Source organism: Pomacea canaliculata, linkage group LG2 (genome assembly GCF_003073045.1).
Source record: "Pomacea canaliculata isolate SZHN2017 linkage group LG2, ASM307304v1, whole genome shotgun sequence".
Classification (NCBI taxonomy): Eukaryota; Metazoa; Mollusca; class Gastropoda; order Architaenioglossa; family Ampullariidae; genus Pomacea; species Pomacea canaliculata.
The window spans coordinates 30,747,507-30,768,229 of record NC_037591.1 but is presented as its reverse complement, the minus strand read 5'-3'; the positions used below and the strand labels follow the sequence as shown (position 1 = coordinate 30,768,229).

Sequence of the window (20,723 nt, the reverse complement as noted above, 5' to 3'; positions counted from 1 at the left end):
TCGCTACACGCGACACTAACAATGAGACAGTTAAATAAAAACTCTGTACAGAGTATTAAGCCTAACATTAACTTCGAAAGTATCCAATCTACTTTCTTTTTCTTTTTCACGTTTAGGTAAACATCTTTTACACAGTTTATTTCTTCTGAAGATTGTGTAAATATTGTTAGTATTAATAGTACTAGGTAGACAAGCATGTGTTAAATATAGAAACCAGTCATGCTTCATTTGAAAAGTCAATAAACATGTACTTTCGGTTTCGTTTCTACTTTCGTTTGGGTGTTTAATAAACAATTATTTCTGCACAGTTTGAATAGTAGTGATAGATTAGAGCGATAAAGACGACATTGTGTAGAATATCTATGTCAGTCTGTTCTGCTAAGTGTTCAGTTTAAATAATAGTGTCTTTAATGACATGTCTATAAGATATAGAAAACGGGAATTCCCAGAAGCTACGTGCGACGTGTCAGTCCAGTGAGTTGGTTATGTCAGACACACTGTCAGTGTTGTGCTGAGGTCGCTCGTAGGGTTTTTGTTTTGTGAGGCTGAAAACGATTGCTTATCTAAAGACATTTTGTCACCGATACACCTGTAACTAACGCGCATCATACATTAGTGCAAAGGTGTAAGGTGTCAATTTTGAGTCAAGTGGATCACGCCATTTTGCAGGTAAGGAATTTCTGTTAATTTTAGCCAAATACTGATTTGTCATGAAGTGGATACTATTGTCTTTACTGTCAAAAGTTACCAACTTAAAAAAATCTTTATTTTAAACACGTGTTATTGATTTAAGTTTGTGAGTATTTTTATTGTTTTAGGTAGTTAATTAATAGAGGAGACAAAGTGGGTCACTTTATTTCAAAGGTAAGCTATTATTGTGATACTGTGACGTTCACTGGTTCAGCAAAATACTTACTTCTATTTAATACAAAGCTGATCCTTTTAGATTTCTAAAGAAAAACATGTTAAAACGTGTTATTAATTAAGCATGTGTTTTAGTTTCGCGTTAATTTTTTTCTGTAAACCAAGAAAGAAAACTCCATAATGATTTTTAGAATGGTCTGCTGGCTTACCTCCCTTATCAGTGTTAAAGTAATGAGAAGCCGTTGTAAAACAGACGGACAATCAAGAACACAACATATTATACTTATCTAAAGTGTAGTAATGGCAATAAAACTTAAGTAAATGATGATGCCCTCAGAACTCATTCATTTCTTAGAGGTTTAGTTCTGAAGGAGGTTTCTTCGAGGAGGAAATTAAGCGAAAGAAACAATGACAATTAAAAATGAAAGTTTAATCTGAATGCACTTAAATGCCTGTGTATAATAAATCCTATTCAGTTTTTATAATTTTGTTTAATATACGATGTCATAGTACTTTAATGGGCCACTGATCATCTTGCAAATAAAAGGTTTATGTCGTCTCATAGTCGCGAAGATATTGTCATAGTTATTAATGTGCAATTTATTATTCATATATTATTGAAATCTTTTTTCCTAAAATCTAGTCTAATTTTATTTATTCTTATTATTTTACATTTTTTTACCTTTTAAATATTACTTACTAATAGTTATTTACTGATAACGATGATATGCAAAAAATATTAAATGTTCAGGCTATACTATAGAACAGTGATGACCAACCTTTTTCGGCCTGCGGGCCATACACATTTCGGACATCTGTGTCACGGGCCGCTTCACTGCAAAAATACGAAAAAAAAAAGAGCAGATACCATTTTTATTATAAACAAGTTGTACTTACCATTAATTATGTAGTAATTAGTGGGATATTTGAAGTTTACCCGAAACCAACTTCTGAATGTCCGGCCTCATCGTAGAGACACCAAGTCGGAGCACTGAATCAAAATGTTCGTCCATCGAAAAAAAAGATTGGGAAACGCCCCTACGTAGGCATAAATACTTCTTCTTCCCTTTTTTCTTTTTTTCAAGGTCTTTTTTTATTACTAACATGCCGATTTCCTGCACTGTGAGCAGAAGTTTCACGGGCCGGATGGCACCTCGTCGCGGGCCGGATATGGCCCGCGGGCCGTAGGTTGGGCATCCCTGTTTTAGAAGACTATACAAAATCTAGTATATGTTTGTGTCCGTTCTCTTCAACATATATAGTTTCAATATGCTCTACATTTTTAATAATATTGAATAATAGTTATAAAGCTAGTGGTGATAAAGACGCAACTCTTCTAAAAGACACACTGTCTGTAAGGCCCTTGTTGGATGACACGTGAACAATTTATAGAAAACGGGAATTTCCAAATGTTGTTTTAAACTTGAGAGGCTTCTGGGATGCTTTTATCAAGGAAAATACTAAGAACAATTTTGTACAATCGTCTGCTGTTCTCCTTCCCAATGTTAGCTTATTGGTAAAGGGAGATGTTGTAAAACATAATAGACAAATTTCCGGGAATATTTTTGTGGACAAACATGATGTCCTTCTCATCCCAACTGAAAAGAGTAGCATACAAAATCGAATCTACTTTTGCTTTTGTGTTTATTTTAAGACGTATAGGTGTTACGTCAGTTAGTTAAGTCTTTGTTACTCATCGAGGAGCATAAGGCCACAACAACACCTCGCCAACGGACCCGGTATAGGGCAGCCCCCTTCAGTTGGGTCCATGTGGTTACTATGTCCTTTGTCTTGATCTCTACTGTTCTTTTCCAAGTTTGCTCTGGTCTCCCAACTCTCCTCTTTCCCTGAGGATTCCAGTAAAGTGCTTGTTGGCATTGTTGTCAGCTGGTTTGTGCAGGGTGTGTCCTATTTCTGCTTTTTCATGTCTTGGCTAGTGGCAGTCTGGTTGGTTCTTCCGCTCAGGCTGCTTTTGGAGATCTTATCAGGCCATCTTATTACCAGTATAAGCGTAGGCAATGATGGGTGTGGAGCTTGTTGTTAATGATTAACATATCAAGAAACTTCGAAAAAAAATAGATTGTCACTGATATGTAAACATAAAAAAAATAGAACCATTAACGACGAAAAGTGAAAAACTTAAATTGAAAAACATCCGTACAAAAAGTAGATACAAGGATAAACTGTTTTATACTTTGGTGTGGTTAGCCACAAAATATGCCTTTTTTATTGTAATAGTTTGCAACATGAGGTTAAAATAGTGTTGTTTTTATTTCAGATTAGTCTTTAGCGATGGCGGCAGTAGTCCAGGCGCATGAAAGAGAGTGTGCCGTGTGCACGCATGACTTCACCACACCAAAGATTCTACCCTGTGGTCATCTCCTGTGTCGACAATGTGTCATTTCCTGGATGGACTCAAAATCCGACGCTGGCTGTCCTCTGTGTACCTGTCCTATAGTGGAAAATCAAGGCAATTTATCTCAAATCGCAGCTGATGTTGTCGACGCCCTGCCTACAGACTCTGTGATGGAAGCGATAGTAGAAAGTGCGAGTTTACTGGTGAAATGTGAGATGTGTACTGTATGTGATGACCTCAAAACTGACTACATCTGTATGCAGTGTCTTGAAAAGATGTGTCTATCGTGTATGAAGATACACAAGAAGATGGCAGCGACCCGCACTCACGATGTGGAGAGTGTCAGCACTGTGACACCTGAACGTCTGGCTGCCAGTCGCCCTGCACTGTGTGCTGACCACGTCACAGAGAAGGCGGATTTTCTTTGTGTTGATCACAACATTGCTATCTGTACACCATGTGCTTCCAAAAAACACAAGGTCTGCCCAGATGTCAAGTCTCTGGATGAAAAAATGAAGTCAGCTGAAGACGCATTTGGTTCATTGAGAGAAAAGTTGCTTGAAGCAGAGGACAACCTGAAGCAAGAAATATATAATATTAATATGCGCGTGCAAACAGCGGATGTCACTGAACAACAAAACATGGCGCTGGTGGATAAGACATGTGACCGACTTCAGAAGATGGTGGACGAGTGTCGGAAACAAGTGAAGAAACTGATCAGTGATTCTGTGTCAAAGTTCAAGAAATCCTTGTGTGACGTCAAAAGCGAGCTGGAGAAAAGTTTAGGGAAAGTGACGTCACACACACATCTCGTGACGCGAGCCACAGCAGTCAGACCGCGTCCCGCGCTGATACACGCAGCCCAGACTCTGACAGACAGGGTCAACAGCCTTGACCTCAGTGATGAACTGAACGCAGAGCCTTGGGTGAATCCATCGTCAGAGATAACCAAACACTGTGACGATGTGGTGAAAGTAATATGCGATGAGCTAAAGAGCATCAACCAAGAGATGGTTGTTGTTGAAGTAAGCAGTCTTTTTAATTTTTCTCATGTGCAGCATGTTCTATTATAAATTTTCTGCATTCATACTGAACTCATTTTTTTTTTTTTTTGCTTATTTTAAAGCAATGAGTGTCGTTCCAATGTTAACGACTTTTGATCCAAAGTGCTAAAGTATTTACCTACAATATCATATCTATTACTCATCTGTTATAAACATGTTTATCTTTTTCACATTTGATATCACAGAGACCAGTCCTTGTGTTCCACGAACACTGCGGAACCAACATTCGTTTGACAAACTTCAGAAAGACCGCACGTAAGGCTCGGCATTACGAATACGGCAGCGGTGTGGTCGTGTCACGTGACGCCATGGCTGTGAACGTCTTGTATGAAGTAAGTTGTATGATAGTAATAAATATGATATTAATAACGATAGCAAGTCATGATGGAGCAGTTTGGGTGGACAGTTGTTATGGTGAAAGTACATGGGTAGGTGGTGGTGGTAGTAGTCTAGTAGTTGAGGCTTGGACGGTAGTAGAGGTTGTCGTCACGGCAATGGTGGTGGTGGAGATTGTCGTTGTATCAGTAATTGAGTATTAAAGTTACAAAAGCTGTATAAAATGTTTGTATCTTTATAATCACTGAAACCATGAGGGGAAACTGGATTAGAGACGACAGTGTTCAAGCAGTTGTTTACAAAGGATCTGTACGTTTGGCAAGCAGCGACCGAAGTCAAACCACGAACTTGTATTACTGGACTGCTTGCAGACGAGGTTTTTCAGTTAACTCTCTAAACGAGACAATAGGTTACAAAAAATATGTTAAATATTTTCTAATTCACATCTACAATAGTCACAAAAATCATCCATTACTAAACGCCTATTAAATAAAATTATTTTAAAAGCTCGCCTGGAAATGAAAGAAAAATTGTAAAACAGTGTCTACCTTATATGTAACTTGTGGACCAGAATTGAACCGGTGACTAGACTTTTATACATACATGTTGGCATACATTACCTTATATATATGTCTGTTGTATCGTTATATATGTTATATTGCAACTGTATGAATTATTTAAGAATACAATATGTAAAGCCTGTAATATGTTTAATATTTTTGTGGAAAATAAATGATTATATATTCAAATAAATTTTTAAAACAAAACAAACGACTTATTCGCTGTTAGTATCGGGAGCCTAATCAATGAACTTAACTAAACGGAAAGCTTTGTACACACCTGCCTCGTTTTAGTAGTTAACTGGACGCAGAGTCTTGGGTGATTTCATCGCCAGAAATAACGAAATGTTGTGAAGATGTGGTGAAAGAAATAAGCGATAAGCTAATGTGCCTGAAACGACAGCTTTTCGTTGATGAAGTAAGTAATCTTTTCTATTTGTCTCATGTGCAGCATGATGTTATATAAATTTTCTGCATTCATACTGTTACAGTTTTAATACATGTAACAGTGTGTTGATAAGAAGGCTCTGATCTCAATTCTTTTAATAGACGGCATCACAAGTCTGGGGTTCCCAGTCACTTAATCCCCAGACACTTCATCCCCAACGCTTCATCCTTAAAATGAAATTTTAACTATAAAAATTATGAAGCCGGCGAAAAATTTAACTGAAATTCAAATAATTATCTTCATATAAACATCACAATAAGTTTTACAATTAAAATAAATATTGAAATACATTAATAATATTCAAATCATGCTATTAACTTCAACGTCATTTCAACATCTACAACATTAGTTAAAGTTACATCTAGCTCCTTCTGGTAGTAGAACTATCAACTTGCTGTACAACAATATAATGAGTGGCCTAAACACAAGGTCGGCTTCTAGCCATAGCATCTGTGGTGAGTCCATTGTCAGAACTTGCCTTGACTGAACTTCCAAGTCGTTTGGAAATTGAACGTTATAAGTACACCAGCAAAAACGACTTTGTTCCACAAGTTTCTCAAACTGATACACCTGTGGAATCGGTGTTGGAATTCTGTAACATCCAGTCAAAAGCAAGGAATGAGACTGTAAAGACTGTAAATTTCATGGAAACTCATTGCTGTCTGCCAAACATTGCAAGACTTTAAACCATCCATGGAAGAACTCACACTGAAACCACCTCTCACAAAGCACATTTCAGATAAAGAACTACAGCAGCTTCTCACTCAGCCTTTCATCAGTCAGATACCTTGTTTACTCTCAGAGACTCAAACACTGTGTCAAGAAAAGTGAGTGAGACATCAACATCAGTATATGAAATGGATTCAAGAAATGGTTACATCCGAACTGTGATCAGGAATTTTTATTTCACACTAAGCAAGATTTTTGTTTACAAAAGACTAGAAATTGAAACTGGTGCCTGTACTGTTTATAATCATTGTCTGAAAGTGCAAATTGTACTTAGAAACTATTCTTTTCTTGCAATTATTAAATATAGAACTTTTGATAAAACATTTAGTTAAAAAACATATTTTTTGCATATTTTGGGAAGAAAATAGAGGTGTGTTGCATATTTTTTCAATAGAGGTGTACTGCTTATTGCAGATTTCTTTACTATACATTTTTGAACTTACCAGAGCCGATTGTTCAAAACCCAAATGTGACTGTTGATCCGTTACAATTTATTGTATGGCGCTACACTCTACTGATCATAGTCCTTTTAATATTCGAGGCAAAGTGGACTAGGACAAAGTAATGTCTCTTTATTTTAGAATCTTTAATAAAATTTATCAGCAGTGTAATCTTTAACTGACCCGAGAAGCTATTTTCAAAATAATAATTAAAAATATCAAAAAACTTCCTTCAGCTGAGCACAAATTGAATGTTAACTGTAAACTGTAGACATCTGCTGGATAGCAAGACCTCACCTGTGACACGCAAATTAAATACTTTTTGTAATTGTACAAATGATGGAAATAATATCGCGTGCTATGTACACCTGTAGTCAAGCGTGCTGTAACATCTCCTAATACATCGACACCGGATAATGTTTCTTTTCTCATTTCTGATAATTTCACTTGTAGTAATCACTGTAGCAAAACTGATGAAATAGTGTGCAATATCTTTTAATTGAACAGCGCTAATGATTATATATCTAAGAATAGCAATGATAGTAAGATTAAGTCTAATGATCATAAAATCAGCCATGAGAGTCGTGCTAAAGCTAACGACTGATGATCCCAAGTGGTAAAGTATTTACCTACAATATCATATTTATTAATCATCTTTTTATCAGCATATTTATCTTTTTCACATTTGAAATCACAGAAACCAGTCCTTGTGTTCCACGAAACCTGCGGGACCAGCATTCTTCTGACCAACTTCAGAAAGACCGTACGGAAGGTTGAGCCTGACACGTACGGCGACGGTGTGGTCGTGTCACGTGACGCCATGGCTGTGAATGTCTTGTATGAAGTAAGTTGTATGATAGACTTATGATAATAATAAATATGATGGTGATTACACTAACAAGTCATGTTTGAGCGGTTTGGGTGTAGGTGACAGTTGGTGAAAGTACATGGGTAGGTGGTGTTGCTAGTTGTCTGGGAGTTGAGGCTTTGACGTTAGTTGACGTTGTGGTCACTGTAATGGTGGTAGGGGAGACTGTCGTTGTAGCAGTTATTGAGCAATAAAATTACAAAAGTGGGATAAAATGTTTGTATCTTTATAATGACTAAAATCCTGAGAGGAAACTTGATTAGAGACGACAGTGTTAAAGCAGTTGTTTCCCTTCTGAAACACTCAGTAATCTTTACAAAAGAGTGATCTGTTTGGTAATCAGCGACCAATGTCAAACCACAAACTTGTATTAATGGACTGCTTGTAGACGAGATTTTCCAGTTAACTCTCTAAACGAAACATTAGTCTACAGAAAATACCTTAAATATTTTCTTATTCACATCTACAATAGTCACAAAAATCATCCATTTCGAGACCTATATTAAATTAACTTTTTTTTATATGTCTGGTATAATGTTATATATGTTATATTGCAGCTGTATGAATTTTGTAAGAATAGAATGCGTGAAACGTGTAGTATGTTTAATATTTTTGTGGAAAATAAATGTTTACATATTAAAAAAAATTAAAAAAAGAAAAGAAAACTAAAAAGTTATCCGCTTTTAGTATCGGTGAGCGTAATCAATGAACTTAACTAAACCGGAAGCTTTATACACACCTGCCTCGTTTTAGTAAGTAAATGGAAAAAGATCGTCAGAAGTCCAATAATACAAGTTTGTGATTAAGGATGCTTAACCTCTAGATTATGTTTTGTTAGCGATTGAAGTCGAGTTCACTTATCCTGTCACAATGATGTTTACACAGGTCAGAATAGACGAAATAAATACGCCAGCCAAATGCAATGTATTCCTTGGTGTGACGAGAGTTCTACCTTCACAGCTCACTCTGCGGACGAGACCTTATGACCTGAAAGATTCCGTCATTTTTTGGAAAACTGGAGTGCGCGTCAAGGATATCGATGTGAGTTTCCATAGTTACAGTTGTGAGCAAATATTGTTGGTTGGTGCGACTGGACGTGTGAAGAAAACAAAGCAATCCAAATGAACTTGTTTGTGAGATCAGCATTTTTAACGGACATGTGATGATAAATAGTTTGATTAATGTCAGTGCAAGAAATTTCGGTGATCTTTCACCCCTTTACACGATATACATCTACAGAATCCGCATGCTCAAAAGAAATTAAATTCTTGATTTTACGATGAGCCTTCTTAAATATGTAATTCCCTACTTTTAAATAAAATTGTTATAAAAAGTTTTAAGTTTTGACCTTCTTCTATCTTGGCCTTTAATCAAAGCTGTAAGTTGGTACACCCCAGAAATAGTGGAAGGGATAAACATTTAACATGACTGTACTATTTAAAGTATTAATTAAATCCCTTACACAGTAATTCCCTCTACTTAACACTACTCTAAATCTACACCAACATATTATGGTCAGACCCGCCATACACACTACTGCACTCATTTCATCCTGTAACTGGTAGTAGTCGTAGGGAAGACATGATGGAGCGAAGCAGGTCCGGTCTTCCTCCGTTTTAGGTGAGCAGTCGATAGTCATACAGCTACTTGTTTGTTTGTTTGTTTGTTTGTTTGTTAGCTTGTAACGGCGACGACAGCCTTTCACATGACCATCGGCAAGGTGTCATGTCCCGCGACTTGTGTTTTTGTTGTTTGTCGGTAGAAGGCAGAGAGCCCTGGAGACCTACCACACTGTAGGCAACGTATGAAGTTGTTTGTCTGTTTTCGCTGTACAAGATCGGAAGGAGTCTATTGAAACATTTTATTTCAAAAGCTTGGTCCCTTAACAACGCACATCAAAGGGTTCGAAATACAAAAAAAAGGGTTTCTGTTTTCAAATAAGATTTTATCGATCACATACACACACTCACACTCTCTCTCTTTGTCTACTTTTATCTCTCCACTCTTTCGTTATTCAATCTATTTTCTGCCTAATTCTTGCAATTACACCTGATAATAAAAAAAATTCTATCTGCTATTTATAAAGTTTTGTTTTAAAGCAATATTAATATGTTCAAATAGTTCTAATACACTAACATATGCTAAGCATGTAGTAAGAATACTATTTAATGGATATTTTATGTATATGTGTTTATATGGATTTAAACATATACTTGTATACGTACTTATCAGGATAACAATATATACAGGTAGAAAGATACCTGTATGCCTCACCAAAAGGTGTATTTGTGCAAAAATTTAAACGAATCACCACCTTGATTACATTACAATATGGATGCACTTATTATTCACCGGTTATTAAAAGCTTTCTCAGAAAAGTTCAGTACAAAGTTTATTATTTAATAATTGCACAACAGTTTTAAAACATTATTTGCTTTAAAGGGATTTAAACTGCTTAGAATCGCATAAAGAGTAGGATAAATTAGAATCTCGTCTATTTATATGTGTGTTCATGTGGAAAACGTTGAAGGTTTTCAGTAGAATGTTGTGTTTAATAAGAGAAATGACACGGGACTCTTTTTTTGCTTCCACGAAGTCTCGTTCTCCGTCACGTGACCCTCTGACGTGTGGTTTCCATAGTGAGAACCATGCCTCGAGAATGTGCTGCACCCGATTGCCACGAAAAGATGGGAAAATAGTCAAAATTGTCTTTTTATCAGTTTCCGACAGACGGAGCTTACAAGCCTTACACACAGAGTGCGTCATACGAATAAACAGATGACGTCAAATCTTCTCAATGACCTCAGACACTTCCTGTGCGTGTGACGTCATTCTCTGTCATGACTGAACTATCGTCAATTTCCCAGAGTAATCTTTCTTTTCCACTAGAAAAAAAAATGGCGATACGATATACGAGAAACGTGCGGCTAGTTCCTCGGATTTTCACAATTCTGGCATCATTTGTGAATTTCTAGACAAGCACAATGTGTGTGCATTTCTTATTGGTTTTCAAGATCAAAATGTGTTTCTATAAGTCATCTTCTTGTTAGACTTCTTGTACGGTGACATCTTGTGTAAACAAGTGCTGAAAAATTCTACTTCATCTACCCTGTATGGATGACAATAATAAAAGTGAGCTCTCAAGCAAGTTTCATGTAGAATTGTTCCTATTTTACACATTTTGATCTATAATTATTATCTTGAGTTATTCTTCTACCTCTTTTAGTTATTTATTAATAATTGTTTTGAAAATCGGTAAACACCGGTAAAATTCACGGTGGGTCAAACGGCCTCTAGCCTTAACCGTCTGACAAGAGTTAAATAATAATGACACCCAAATGTTTTATATAAAATTAGCATCAGACAGTTTTATGTCATCTCGGCGAGGGGCCCTAATTCATTCGGAGACCGCGGCGTCAACGATTTATTCAGAAAAGGGGAAAACCTAATTATTATCTAGCCTACCGGTCTTATTCCCTTATGTTAATACAATGCTGAAACCGGTTCCCAGTCACTTAATCCCCAGACACTTCATCCCCGACACTTCATCCCCGACACTTCATCCCCGAGACATTTAATCCCTAAGCACTTCATCCCCAGACACTTCATCCCTAAACTAAATTCTTAACTATAAAAATTATGAAGTCAGCGAAAAATTTTAATGAAATTTATTAATTGAAATTCAAATAATTCAAATTCAAATCATGCTATTAACTTCAACGTCATTTGAACATCTACAACATTAGTTAAAATTCATATAAGCAAGTAAATGTAATGTTCTTCAACAATATGATATGAAAATTGTTCTTGAGTGTTCGGGAGGTAATTGCTGTTAATCAATATGAAAGGTAAGCTAATGATCGGAGGTACAGAAGACGATCCATTGACTCATATCTCTCTACAATGTTGCTAATTCTCCTGGCTAACTCAGCGTATTTCTTCTTTGGACGTTTCTCTGTGCCGGCGCATGATTGTAGAACAGACGCCTTGTGTAGCTGACAATCCTTACGTAGACCATCAAGGAATGTCCACATCGTTGGGTGATGACAGGAGAAGAGAGATTGAAGGGCGTGATGCCAACCCTCCACAGAGTTGTTTGTTCGTGCAACACCGCCGATGACGTCCAGGTATTTGTTCCAAGTGTCTGGAGGGAATAAAGCTGAAGCGTAGTTATCCCCTCTACCGCGCAGTCTGCGGCCCCGTATGTACGTATGCTCGAAGTAGGATAGAAGTTCCGGCATGCGATCATGTTGTGGCATTGACTCTGCAAGCAATTCGAAGGAATCGACGATGTCTTCCTCACGTACATAGGCAAGTGCTGGGAGGCATCTGACCATTCCACGTAACTCGTCGTCTTCGTCATAGTCACTTCTCATACCCAGTTCAGTGACTTTGCGTAATACCGCTTGACTTAAGTGAAAGTAACATCCCGTTACTCTACATGACTGAAACTTCTCTCTAAAAGCGGTCATCGCAGCTTTCTCAAAGTCTGTTACTATAGTCTCTGGAGCTGCATTAGGCACTAGCTCTCTAACTGCACCCAACAATCTATTATAGGTTGCTCTTGATTTGTCCTGAAGAGGAAGTGTCGGGGATTAAATGTCTCGGGGATGAAGTGTCTCGGGGATGAAGTGTCGGGGATGAAGTGTCGGGGATGAAGTGTCTGGGATGAAGTGTCTGGGGATTAAATGTCTCGGGGATGAAGTGTCGGGGATGAAGTGTCGGGGATGAAGTGTCTGGGGATTAAGTGACCGGACACCGCTGAAACCATTTTATACACTTTTACCTATAGCCAACATGCTAAATACTTCAACGAAACCCTATAAAAACTGAATTCACATGTAAATGTAAGTTGGGTAAAAGCGACTATTGCAATGACTGAGTAGTAAATTAGTATCGAGGTAAGTATACAGTTAGTAGTCCATTCCGTGACTGTACTGGTCACTGGGAAAGGTAGTATATGGAGAGACGTGGCACGTGATAAGGGCTCACCCGTCACGACTATCAGGAGCGATAGCAAGAATGATGCTAATGACGATGACAGTGATGATTATGATACAGCACACACAATTATTCACATACTAGAGAAAATTGTATACCTTTAGACGCAGTGCTAAAAGAAATTACATTTTAGGCCTAAATGATGTGATGTACCTTTTGTGCATCAACTGTGTAAAATATTAAAATAATCCCGCCCCCAGCACAAAATTTTACTATCTCATTTTTCACAGGTCAAGACTAATGTCGCTGAAGCTCTCAAATTCCTGGAAGTCGGGAGTCGTGTTGGACTGTTGGTGGACTCATCAAACGACCTTCACTTTTACGCTGATGGACAGGACCAGGGTGTTGCAGCAAAAGATGTTCCTTGGCCCTGCTTCGCCTTCTTTAACCTTCACTACAATGTCAGTCAGGTGTGAAGCTTAGGTACACGGTAGCGGAGTTTGAGTTGTGCCACAGACTTTAACAGTTTTTGTCGACTAAAATGTCTTCTTGGTTTCTAGACATCGTTAGTTGACGAATAACTAACACAACAAAATATTGTATTCTGATGTCGTCTTTACTTCATTTTTGACTTAAAAGTTTTATCTAAATATTAATATTTTATTTATATACACATCACTGCGGTATTATGGGTAGCAGTAGAAAAAAGTTATAGTTGTAGCAAGTTTTTATTCCAGCTTGACTATACTGTGGGAGATATTTTATAGGACATTTATAATATTTATATAACATGTTATATATCTAATATTACTACACACTCATCTGTCCTGCACCTGATATATTCTTCTCGTTGTTGCTCAGGTGACAGCACTTCCCACTTCCAGGAGGACATGAAGCGCATGTGACAATGAGAGACAATAACAACAGCGATAACACTTATGTTATCTACGACGACATCGAGTCTGGCAATGATTTTATTAGTTGACTCTACCCTTTGCTACTGTTTGTTAAATAACTGATGTAAAGAACTTGCTAAAACAAAAAACACAAATAGAAATATAGCTCTGCACACTACCTAACCGACTCAAACAATAAACTTTATCTTAGCTGATATACCGTGCACATTTTCTTTATTTTTTTTCTAGTTAATATCTTCTTTTGTGGGACACGCTATAGCAAGAAAGGTCAAGCTACATTTACAGGACTTTATCATAGGTAGAGACTATTTACATTTGTGTGCTTTTAGAAATGTTTAATAGAAATACCTTATGTATAGATTAAGTTTTAATTTACCAAGTCATATATCATTTGTTGTGTGGTTATTTTTTGTGCTAGCTGATCTCGTGACCATTTACTTCATATTTTGTTTTATTGACTACCTTCTTATGTGTGACTCGTTACAGCGAGAAAGGTCATGCTACATGTACATGATTTTATCACAAGTAGACACATTTTGGATGTTGGAGACTCATTGTTACACGTTTCACTCTTTTTCTGTTTTATAGACATCAATGAATAAAACCTCTCATTAGTTTTATTACGTCCTCCTCTTTCCTCAGTTGTCTTCTCTTGCAAATGGACTGAATAACATAAATAAACAATAAATGTAAATGGATACTATAACTAGTGTGGCAATGTGTCGCGTGGTATGTTGTCATTGAAACTTTTACATAGGTACACCAAATTCAGGTTCTCACTACATTGACATAAAAATTATGTTATTGATATTTTTCTAATTGCTTTGTAAATAGGTTTATTTGCCATATCTACGTTTCCATTTAATAATGTTTTTGTTGAGAAGAAACAGCAGAAAATTATGTCTTCCACAAGGAACAAATGTGGAGAAGGTCGTCATTGGCGAGACCATCCTGTATTCACTTGCACTTAAAAGGTGAAGTATGATGAAAGGTTATTCCCTGTTGTTGAGTTTATGTGAAGGGATCTGAATACACCTGTGCTTGTCACACTGGAACTTAGCTTTATGGAACTATATTCATCTTGGAGTCTCAATTTCTTTTTCTAATTGACATATAACTGGGGAACAAAAGTATTGTGGGAACTTCGTTTTAATTTATAGTTTTAGAAAGAGGACTGTTAACAGCATTACTTTATTAGTACATGTTAAACATGAAATTCAATAAAATGTACAAAAAAGTACCAATTTTTTTTATTTGTTTGATTGGTTGAACTACTATATTTTTTTTACTTTTTTCTACTACGCTACGTACAAGAGAGGAAACAGATTTTTTTTCAGAAAAACTGACATTGTCAAAGAGGTTGCAATGGGACAAAGTAAAGCAGCGAACAAAGAAGGAGAGTTAATTGTAGGCACGGAAGTTTGCGTACACATTAAAACTTTTATTTTCTATGACAGGCTCTTGACTTGTTCATGAATATTGAGGGTGTTTCTGAGTTCCAAACTATTTCTGGTCCAAGACACGTTTGACTCATGTATACGGCCCCGCTCCTGATCCTCAATACAGTTTTCTAGGTCTTTCATTCGCAAGGCTGTCACGTGACTTCCGGAAAAAAAGAGTAGCAGCGTCCTTTAGAGTTACATCGCTTTGAAGGAGGAGAGACTGAGATTAGCACTGATTCCTGGTCACGGTACCTTTAAAGTCAACGGCTTCCGCTGGCAGACGACAAGTTGTAGGCGAGTGACTATTTCTTTTCATTACCTGTCACATTTCCATCCCTCAGTAAGCCCCACAGTTCAGTGCGCCGCTAGTCATTGGACTGGACACTACTCAGTCTCTTCTGTCTGCAGGATGTCCGTGTGGAACTCATCTTCCACAGCATCCAAAAAAGAGACTTTATGTTGAAAATATTTAAAGAACTGTGACATTAAAGGCTCAGACAACCTTTTAGATGTTGGCAGAGCTGTCACCTGCACACAAAGAGAATAAGGAATGAGGTATCAAAATCCAAATAATATTAAAATCGCTTACAGTAAAGAAAATCTGTAGAACCGTTATTTAAAGGGAGGGAGGAGACTTGTTATACCGTGACTATACAACTGTTACTACTGCTGCTACTACTTTTCCTACTCATGAAAACGCGTAGACAGTTCTATATGCAGGAAAAACGGACAGTCTAAAATATTGTTCACATAAATAGGGAAGTATACGTGTTAAGGGAATAACATGTGCGACAAACAAGTAATTTTTAAAAATAATTTTTCATTCGCTTCAGATTTTGGGGATTGTAAAGTAATCATAGCGCAGAAGTTTTTAGAGACAAATGCAAACCCTGCTAATGCCTTCAACATGTAGCCAGGTGTCTCTCTCACCTGAATGACTTTGTTGCAAACATCAAAGACGGCGAAGCAAGGCTGTCTGACATCTCGAGCTGCAATTCCTTGGTAGCTGTCGTCGACATAGAGGCGAAGGTTGTTAGACAAGTCCACCAGTACTCCAACTCGACTGCCGACTTTGATGCTTTCAAAAGCTTTTCCAAAATAAACCTTTGACTATGAATAATGAGAGAGAAATTCATGCTGATTACTAAATAGCTCTTTCAGGGCTATGATGATATAAATCTTTCATAACTGGAGACATATATATAAGCATTCAATATCACCAAGAAAGCAAATAACATTATTATACCACATATCTCCACATATACAAACATTTGATATACTGTCCTAGCTCACCCACTGGCTGTGACGAGGACAGTTTAAGTTTTTATGTTCGATGTGGATGTCTGCGTTGTTTACCTGACATTTGTATGCACGCGTATTAAGAAAAAAAAATAAGCTGCTTCGCTAGAATAGAGTAGCTTCAATCAGTCATTAGACCAACAACAATAACATCAAACACCCACCAGACCATTTTAAACATTGATCTAAATAAAACATTTAAACATAATTCAATGGTAATTCATCTCATCTCTCAAGTGCGTGTCATACAACAAACCCTTTCTAAACACCTGTAGCCATTAAAACTCACAGACTTTCCACAGCTGCTGACCATATTGTGTCGGATGATGACAGAGTCCTCCAGTTCCTCAGACCAGTTTGTCATAGTGAGTTGTGCAGGAGGAACACTCGTCACACCGAGGGCGAACATACCGCACTCAGCATCACCGACAGCGTCCACTCTCACCTGTGTAAACATCAAAGTTTTAATCTGTTGCAAAAGCTAATAACAGATAGTACGAGACAACAACTAAGACCGACTAAACAAGAAACAAAACTAACTCAACAATTTTAAAGAAAGAAAAATACATTGTTTTATTTCTAACAACAACCGAACGAAGCTGACTTCTGTAATAAAGAAAGTTGTCCTGGAAGCATAAAGTGATTTTTATCTTTACTAAAAGGTCTTTGCGGATGCATTTTAACTATTTTTCAAGAAGCATTTTGTGACTACAGACTAACAATGGTCGTGTATGACTTTTTCTGCAGACTGTAGAGAGACTGGTCTCTAACTTAAAACTTCTCTGACATGTGCATTATCTGTGTTATCTGTGGAAAGTAATTGAGAACGGGGATAGACCTTATACAGCTAAATTAAAGCATAACAAATTCATAATCATTAAAGTAGAATAACAACATACTTCATACAAGTAGTTTACCACCATAGCATCACGTGACACGACCACACCGCCCCCGAGGCTCTCCTGCGGGTTTGTTCTCTCTGCGATCGTCTTCTTGTTCATCAGACGAATGTTTGCTCCGCAGTTTTCGTGGAACACAAGGACAGGTGCCTGTTTGACCAAACGTCAACGGTTCACATTTACTTATTTAAAATAAACAATATTCACTTATGACCGGTTGCAACGTTTAGAATGTTGGCAGGTGTGAGGTAAATTAATATAGAGAATAAGCCTGCTCGTGATGACCTTTGCAGGTTTCATTTAAAATTTCGCCTGTCAACACAGACACTGATTAAAAGCTACTATGAAACAAACTAAGTAAAATTTCAACAATAAATGTATATGTAGCTTAAAAAAAAGGTGCGCTTTTAACATAAGAGTAGGTCTACCTTTGGGTTTGTCCGTTGTTGTTTCGGACGGGGATGTTTAGTCTTTATCCGGTTTACCAAGTCATCTTGAAAGGCTTTCTAGTTGAAGAAAAAATAAGGGCAATGAAGACGGTTACTAATCTTGAAACTAAACTTGCTTTGTCAACATACAAAACATGAGCAAGAGACATTTTATCTCACTCGTCACTTGCAAAATAAAAATAAAATTCGTACGTAAAATTTTGTATATATATATATTTTTTCTCTTTATGTATAGATATTTATATTCCTCTGTATTTGTAAATGATGAGTATATTGGAGATAAACTTGTTTACCTCATCCTCGGCCAGTTGTTGTTCCAGAAGATGTAGTTCAGTTTCTATTCGTTTTACTACATCGTCAGACAATCTCACAGGTGCCAGCGATGGAATCTTCCAGACCTCTGCTTGTATGTCGGCGTTGACATCGAGGTTGTTGACCCTGTCTGTCAGAGTCTGGGTCACGTGTATCAGCACGGGGCGTGGCGCCACTGCTCGAGCTCTCGTCACAATGTCCTTGTGTGACGTCACTTTCTCGAAACGTTTGTGGAGTTCTATCTTGATGTGTAACAACGGATTCTGGACTTTCGAACTAGAATCAAGTATCAGTTTTTTCAGCGTTATTCGAGAATCCTCCACCAGCTTCTGAATACGATCGTGTAGCCTGTCTACATGCGCCATGTTTTCTTGTTCAGTGACATCCGCTTTCAGCAAACGCACGTTCACCTCATCCAACGCCTGTTTCAAGCTTTCCTCTTCTTCATTCAATATTTCAGTCAAACTAGACAGTGTAGTTTCAGCGAACTTGATTTCTTCGTCCAAATCTTTCACTAGGGAACATCTCCAGTGTTTCTTGGAACTACATGATGCGCAGATACTAAAGCTGTGATCAGTACAGAAGAAATCCGCGTGTTTGTCGCCGTGGTCAGCACACAGTGCAGGGCGGCTGGCAGCCAGACGTTCAGGTGTCACAGTGCTGACACTCTCCACATCGTGACTGCGGGTCGCTACCATCTTCTTGTGTATCTTCATACACGATGGACACATCCTTTCCACACACTCCATACAGATGTATTCAGCTGTGACGTCATCACATATTGTGCACATGCCATCCTTCACCAGCACGTGAGAACTTTCTACTATCGCTTCCATTACAAAATCCGTAGGCAGGGCGTCCACAACATTTGCTGAACTTTCAGAGGAGATATTTTCATGCTCTACTATAGGACAGGTACACAGAGGACATACGGGGTCGGATTCTGAGTCCATCCAGGAAATGACACATTGTCGACACAGGAGATGACCACAGGGTAGAATCTTTGGTGTGTTTAAGTCATTAGTGCACACGGCACACTCTCTTTCGTGTGTCTGAACTACTGTTTCCATATTAACGAGCAAATTTTAAAGGGTTGGACTCTTTCTTCTGTTATTTTATTCTGTTAAGGTAATAAAATAAAAATTGACAAAAATTAGTCATACGAGAAGAAATCAGTCAAGTTTTATTATTTGTCATGACCATTTTTTTTGTTCCTTCTTTCTGATTGTGCCTGCGTTTGTCTGTCTGACAGTTAGTAAGGCTTTTAGCCAGCCAGCAATTCATTAAGCTTCCTAGTCAGACGATAAGTTAGATTTTACTCAGCCAGCAGTCACCCAGTCGTTTGACTGCCAAAAGGAAAATTAAACTCAGCAGACGAGTCAAGAACGCAGTTGGGATTTCTGTCCCTTTAAAAACAACTTTACTTGTCTAACACAAATCAAATATCAAGCAACATTTGTCATTAATAACTTAAAACAAAACATCAGTTGTCAATGGCTAGCTTTAATGAAATGATGCACTCTTCATTCCAGTGAGATTTAAACATTTTCTATTCAGGTGATTATCCTGACAGCTTCATCTTCTTTCTGTAGTTCAAAGACTAGTCCAGAAACTAATGACATGGACAGTAATTTTATGTTAACACAACGAGTAGCCTCTTTTTTTACATTTGAAGAGACTGTGAAAGCTGGTGTACAGTAAGCTGTGACTCGATGTGAATGCCTCTACAAGTAGATGCCATTAAACAACAGTTTAACCGTCAAAGTCACATTGTGATGATGATGTGCTTCGCCAACTGATTGCAATGTTTGTGGAGTATTTTAATTAAGCAATATAAACGTGCATTGCTCACTCACCGTCCCTTCTAGTTGAATAGGTCACACTTGCATGACAGCAAAAACAAAGACTGAGGATGCAAGAAATATTCCCACAAACTCATCCTTGTCGCTATCAGGACTGAGGGATGCGGTCACGAGATGAATTAGAACAGGAATTACAATTACGACATGGAAATCATTTGGGAATTCCCTTTAGAGATAACAGTTCATTTCTATGCCCTTTGTTTAATATTGTCAAAGAATATTTTCAACTTTTACTGAATCATCTTTCAATGTTAATAAAAATGATTTTTCCAGACGATAATCCGATCGTTAAAATTATCGATAACTTTTTTGCAGAGGTTCCAGTCGATTTTCCTGATTATCCGTTAATTTTTATTCAGTTCAGCAAATCGTTTGAGTTTTGTTCGTAAACACTTGTAACTTGTGACCAATTAAAAGAAGTCACAAGGTCTGAGGTCGCGTGACCGCAGATGCTATTCTCAGTCGCTCTCGTGAAGAGAGATCAGTCTCGTGGTTGCACTCCCGGTTGTTGTAATTGATCTTCGCAAAAAGAATACGTTGCTTGATACTGAATGGGGTGGAAAATAAAAAAAATAAAAAAAAAGAACAAATGGTCTTGTAATCGGAGAGAAAGTAGACAACGAAAGTGATATGCACAGAGTTACCAATCTTCGAACAAAAAAATTCCTGCGAAATTTTAAAAAAATGTGTACTGTATGAAGCATCCTTAACCTAAATATCTACGATGTAAATATGTCACTTTAAGCTCAAAAGATGACCTCATCCATCCACCTCGCCTCTCTCGTTGTTTATCTGCAGTAAGAATATTTCGTCAGTTATTCAGCGCATGCGCAGTACACATTTCCCGGTTACTAAAGTGGTTGATAATGCCGCAAAGAGAAATCTTCGTGTTTACATCAAACTTAACAGAATGCAGTCGACATATGTCTAAGGATTT

At 37.5% G+C, this 20,723-nt stretch overlaps 2 protein-coding genes across 2 annotated transcripts; one reads left to right on the top strand and one right to left on the bottom strand.

Annotated features, from left to right (window-relative positions):
• The first annotated feature begins 355 nt into the window (after positions 1 to 355).
• Positions 356 to 14,761, top strand: LOC112556298 (transcription intermediary factor 1-alpha-like). Its single transcript, XM_025225150.1, has 7 exons — positions 356 to 669; positions 3,143 to 4,245; positions 4,470 to 4,616; positions 7,495 to 7,641; positions 8,551 to 8,706; positions 12,897 to 13,076; positions 13,468 to 14,761. Exons 2-7 carry the CDS (start codon positions 3,157 to 3,159, stop codon positions 13,498 to 13,500), a joined length of 1,752 nt encoding a protein of 583 aa, XP_025080935.1. The 5' UTR covers positions 356 to 669; positions 3,143 to 3,156; the 3' UTR covers positions 13,501 to 14,761.
• A 136-nt stretch (positions 14,762 to 14,897) lies between these two features.
• On the bottom strand, positions 14,898 to 19,954 carry LOC112556295 (E3 ubiquitin/ISG15 ligase TRIM25-like). The gene is made up of 7 exons (XM_025225148.1): positions 19,781 to 19,954; positions 17,906 to 19,044; positions 17,592 to 17,669; positions 17,164 to 17,313; positions 16,554 to 16,709; positions 15,896 to 16,075; positions 14,898 to 15,493 (listed from the first exon to the last, which is right to left on the bottom strand). Exons 2-7 carry the CDS (start codon positions 18,992 to 18,994, stop codon positions 15,350 to 15,352), a joined length of 1,797 nt encoding a protein of 598 aa, XP_025080933.1. The 5' UTR covers positions 18,995 to 19,044; positions 19,781 to 19,954; the 3' UTR covers positions 14,898 to 15,349.
• Between the last annotated feature and the right edge of the window lie 769 nt (positions 19,955 to 20,723).

Excerpts from the sequence above, each read along its gene's own strand:
- LOC112556298 (XM_025225150.1), top strand. The coding sequence starts at position 3,157 with ATGGCGGCAGTAGTCCAGGCGCATGAAAGAGAGTGTGCCGTGTGCACG. Across the intron at positions 7,642-8,550 it reads CTGTGAATGTCTTGTATGAA|GTCAGAATAGACGAAATAAA; the intron begins GTAAGTTGTATG and ends ATGTTTACACAG. Across the intron at positions 13,077-13,467 it reads TTCACTACAATGTCAGTCAG|GTGACAGCACTTCCCACTTC; the intron begins GTGTGAAGCTTA and ends GTTGTTGCTCAG.
- LOC112556295 (XM_025225148.1), bottom strand. The coding sequence starts at position 18,994 with ATGGAAACAGTAGTTCAGACACACGAAAGAGAGTGTGCCGTGTGCACT. Across the intron at positions 17,314-17,591 it reads AACAACGGACAAACCCAAAG|GCACCTGTCCTTGTGTTCCA; the intron begins GTAGACCTACTC and ends TTGGTCAAACAG. Across the intron at positions 16,710-17,163 it reads TGGTAAACTACTTGTATGAA|GTGAGAGTGGACGCTGTCGG; the intron begins GTATGTTGTTAT and ends ATGTTTACACAG.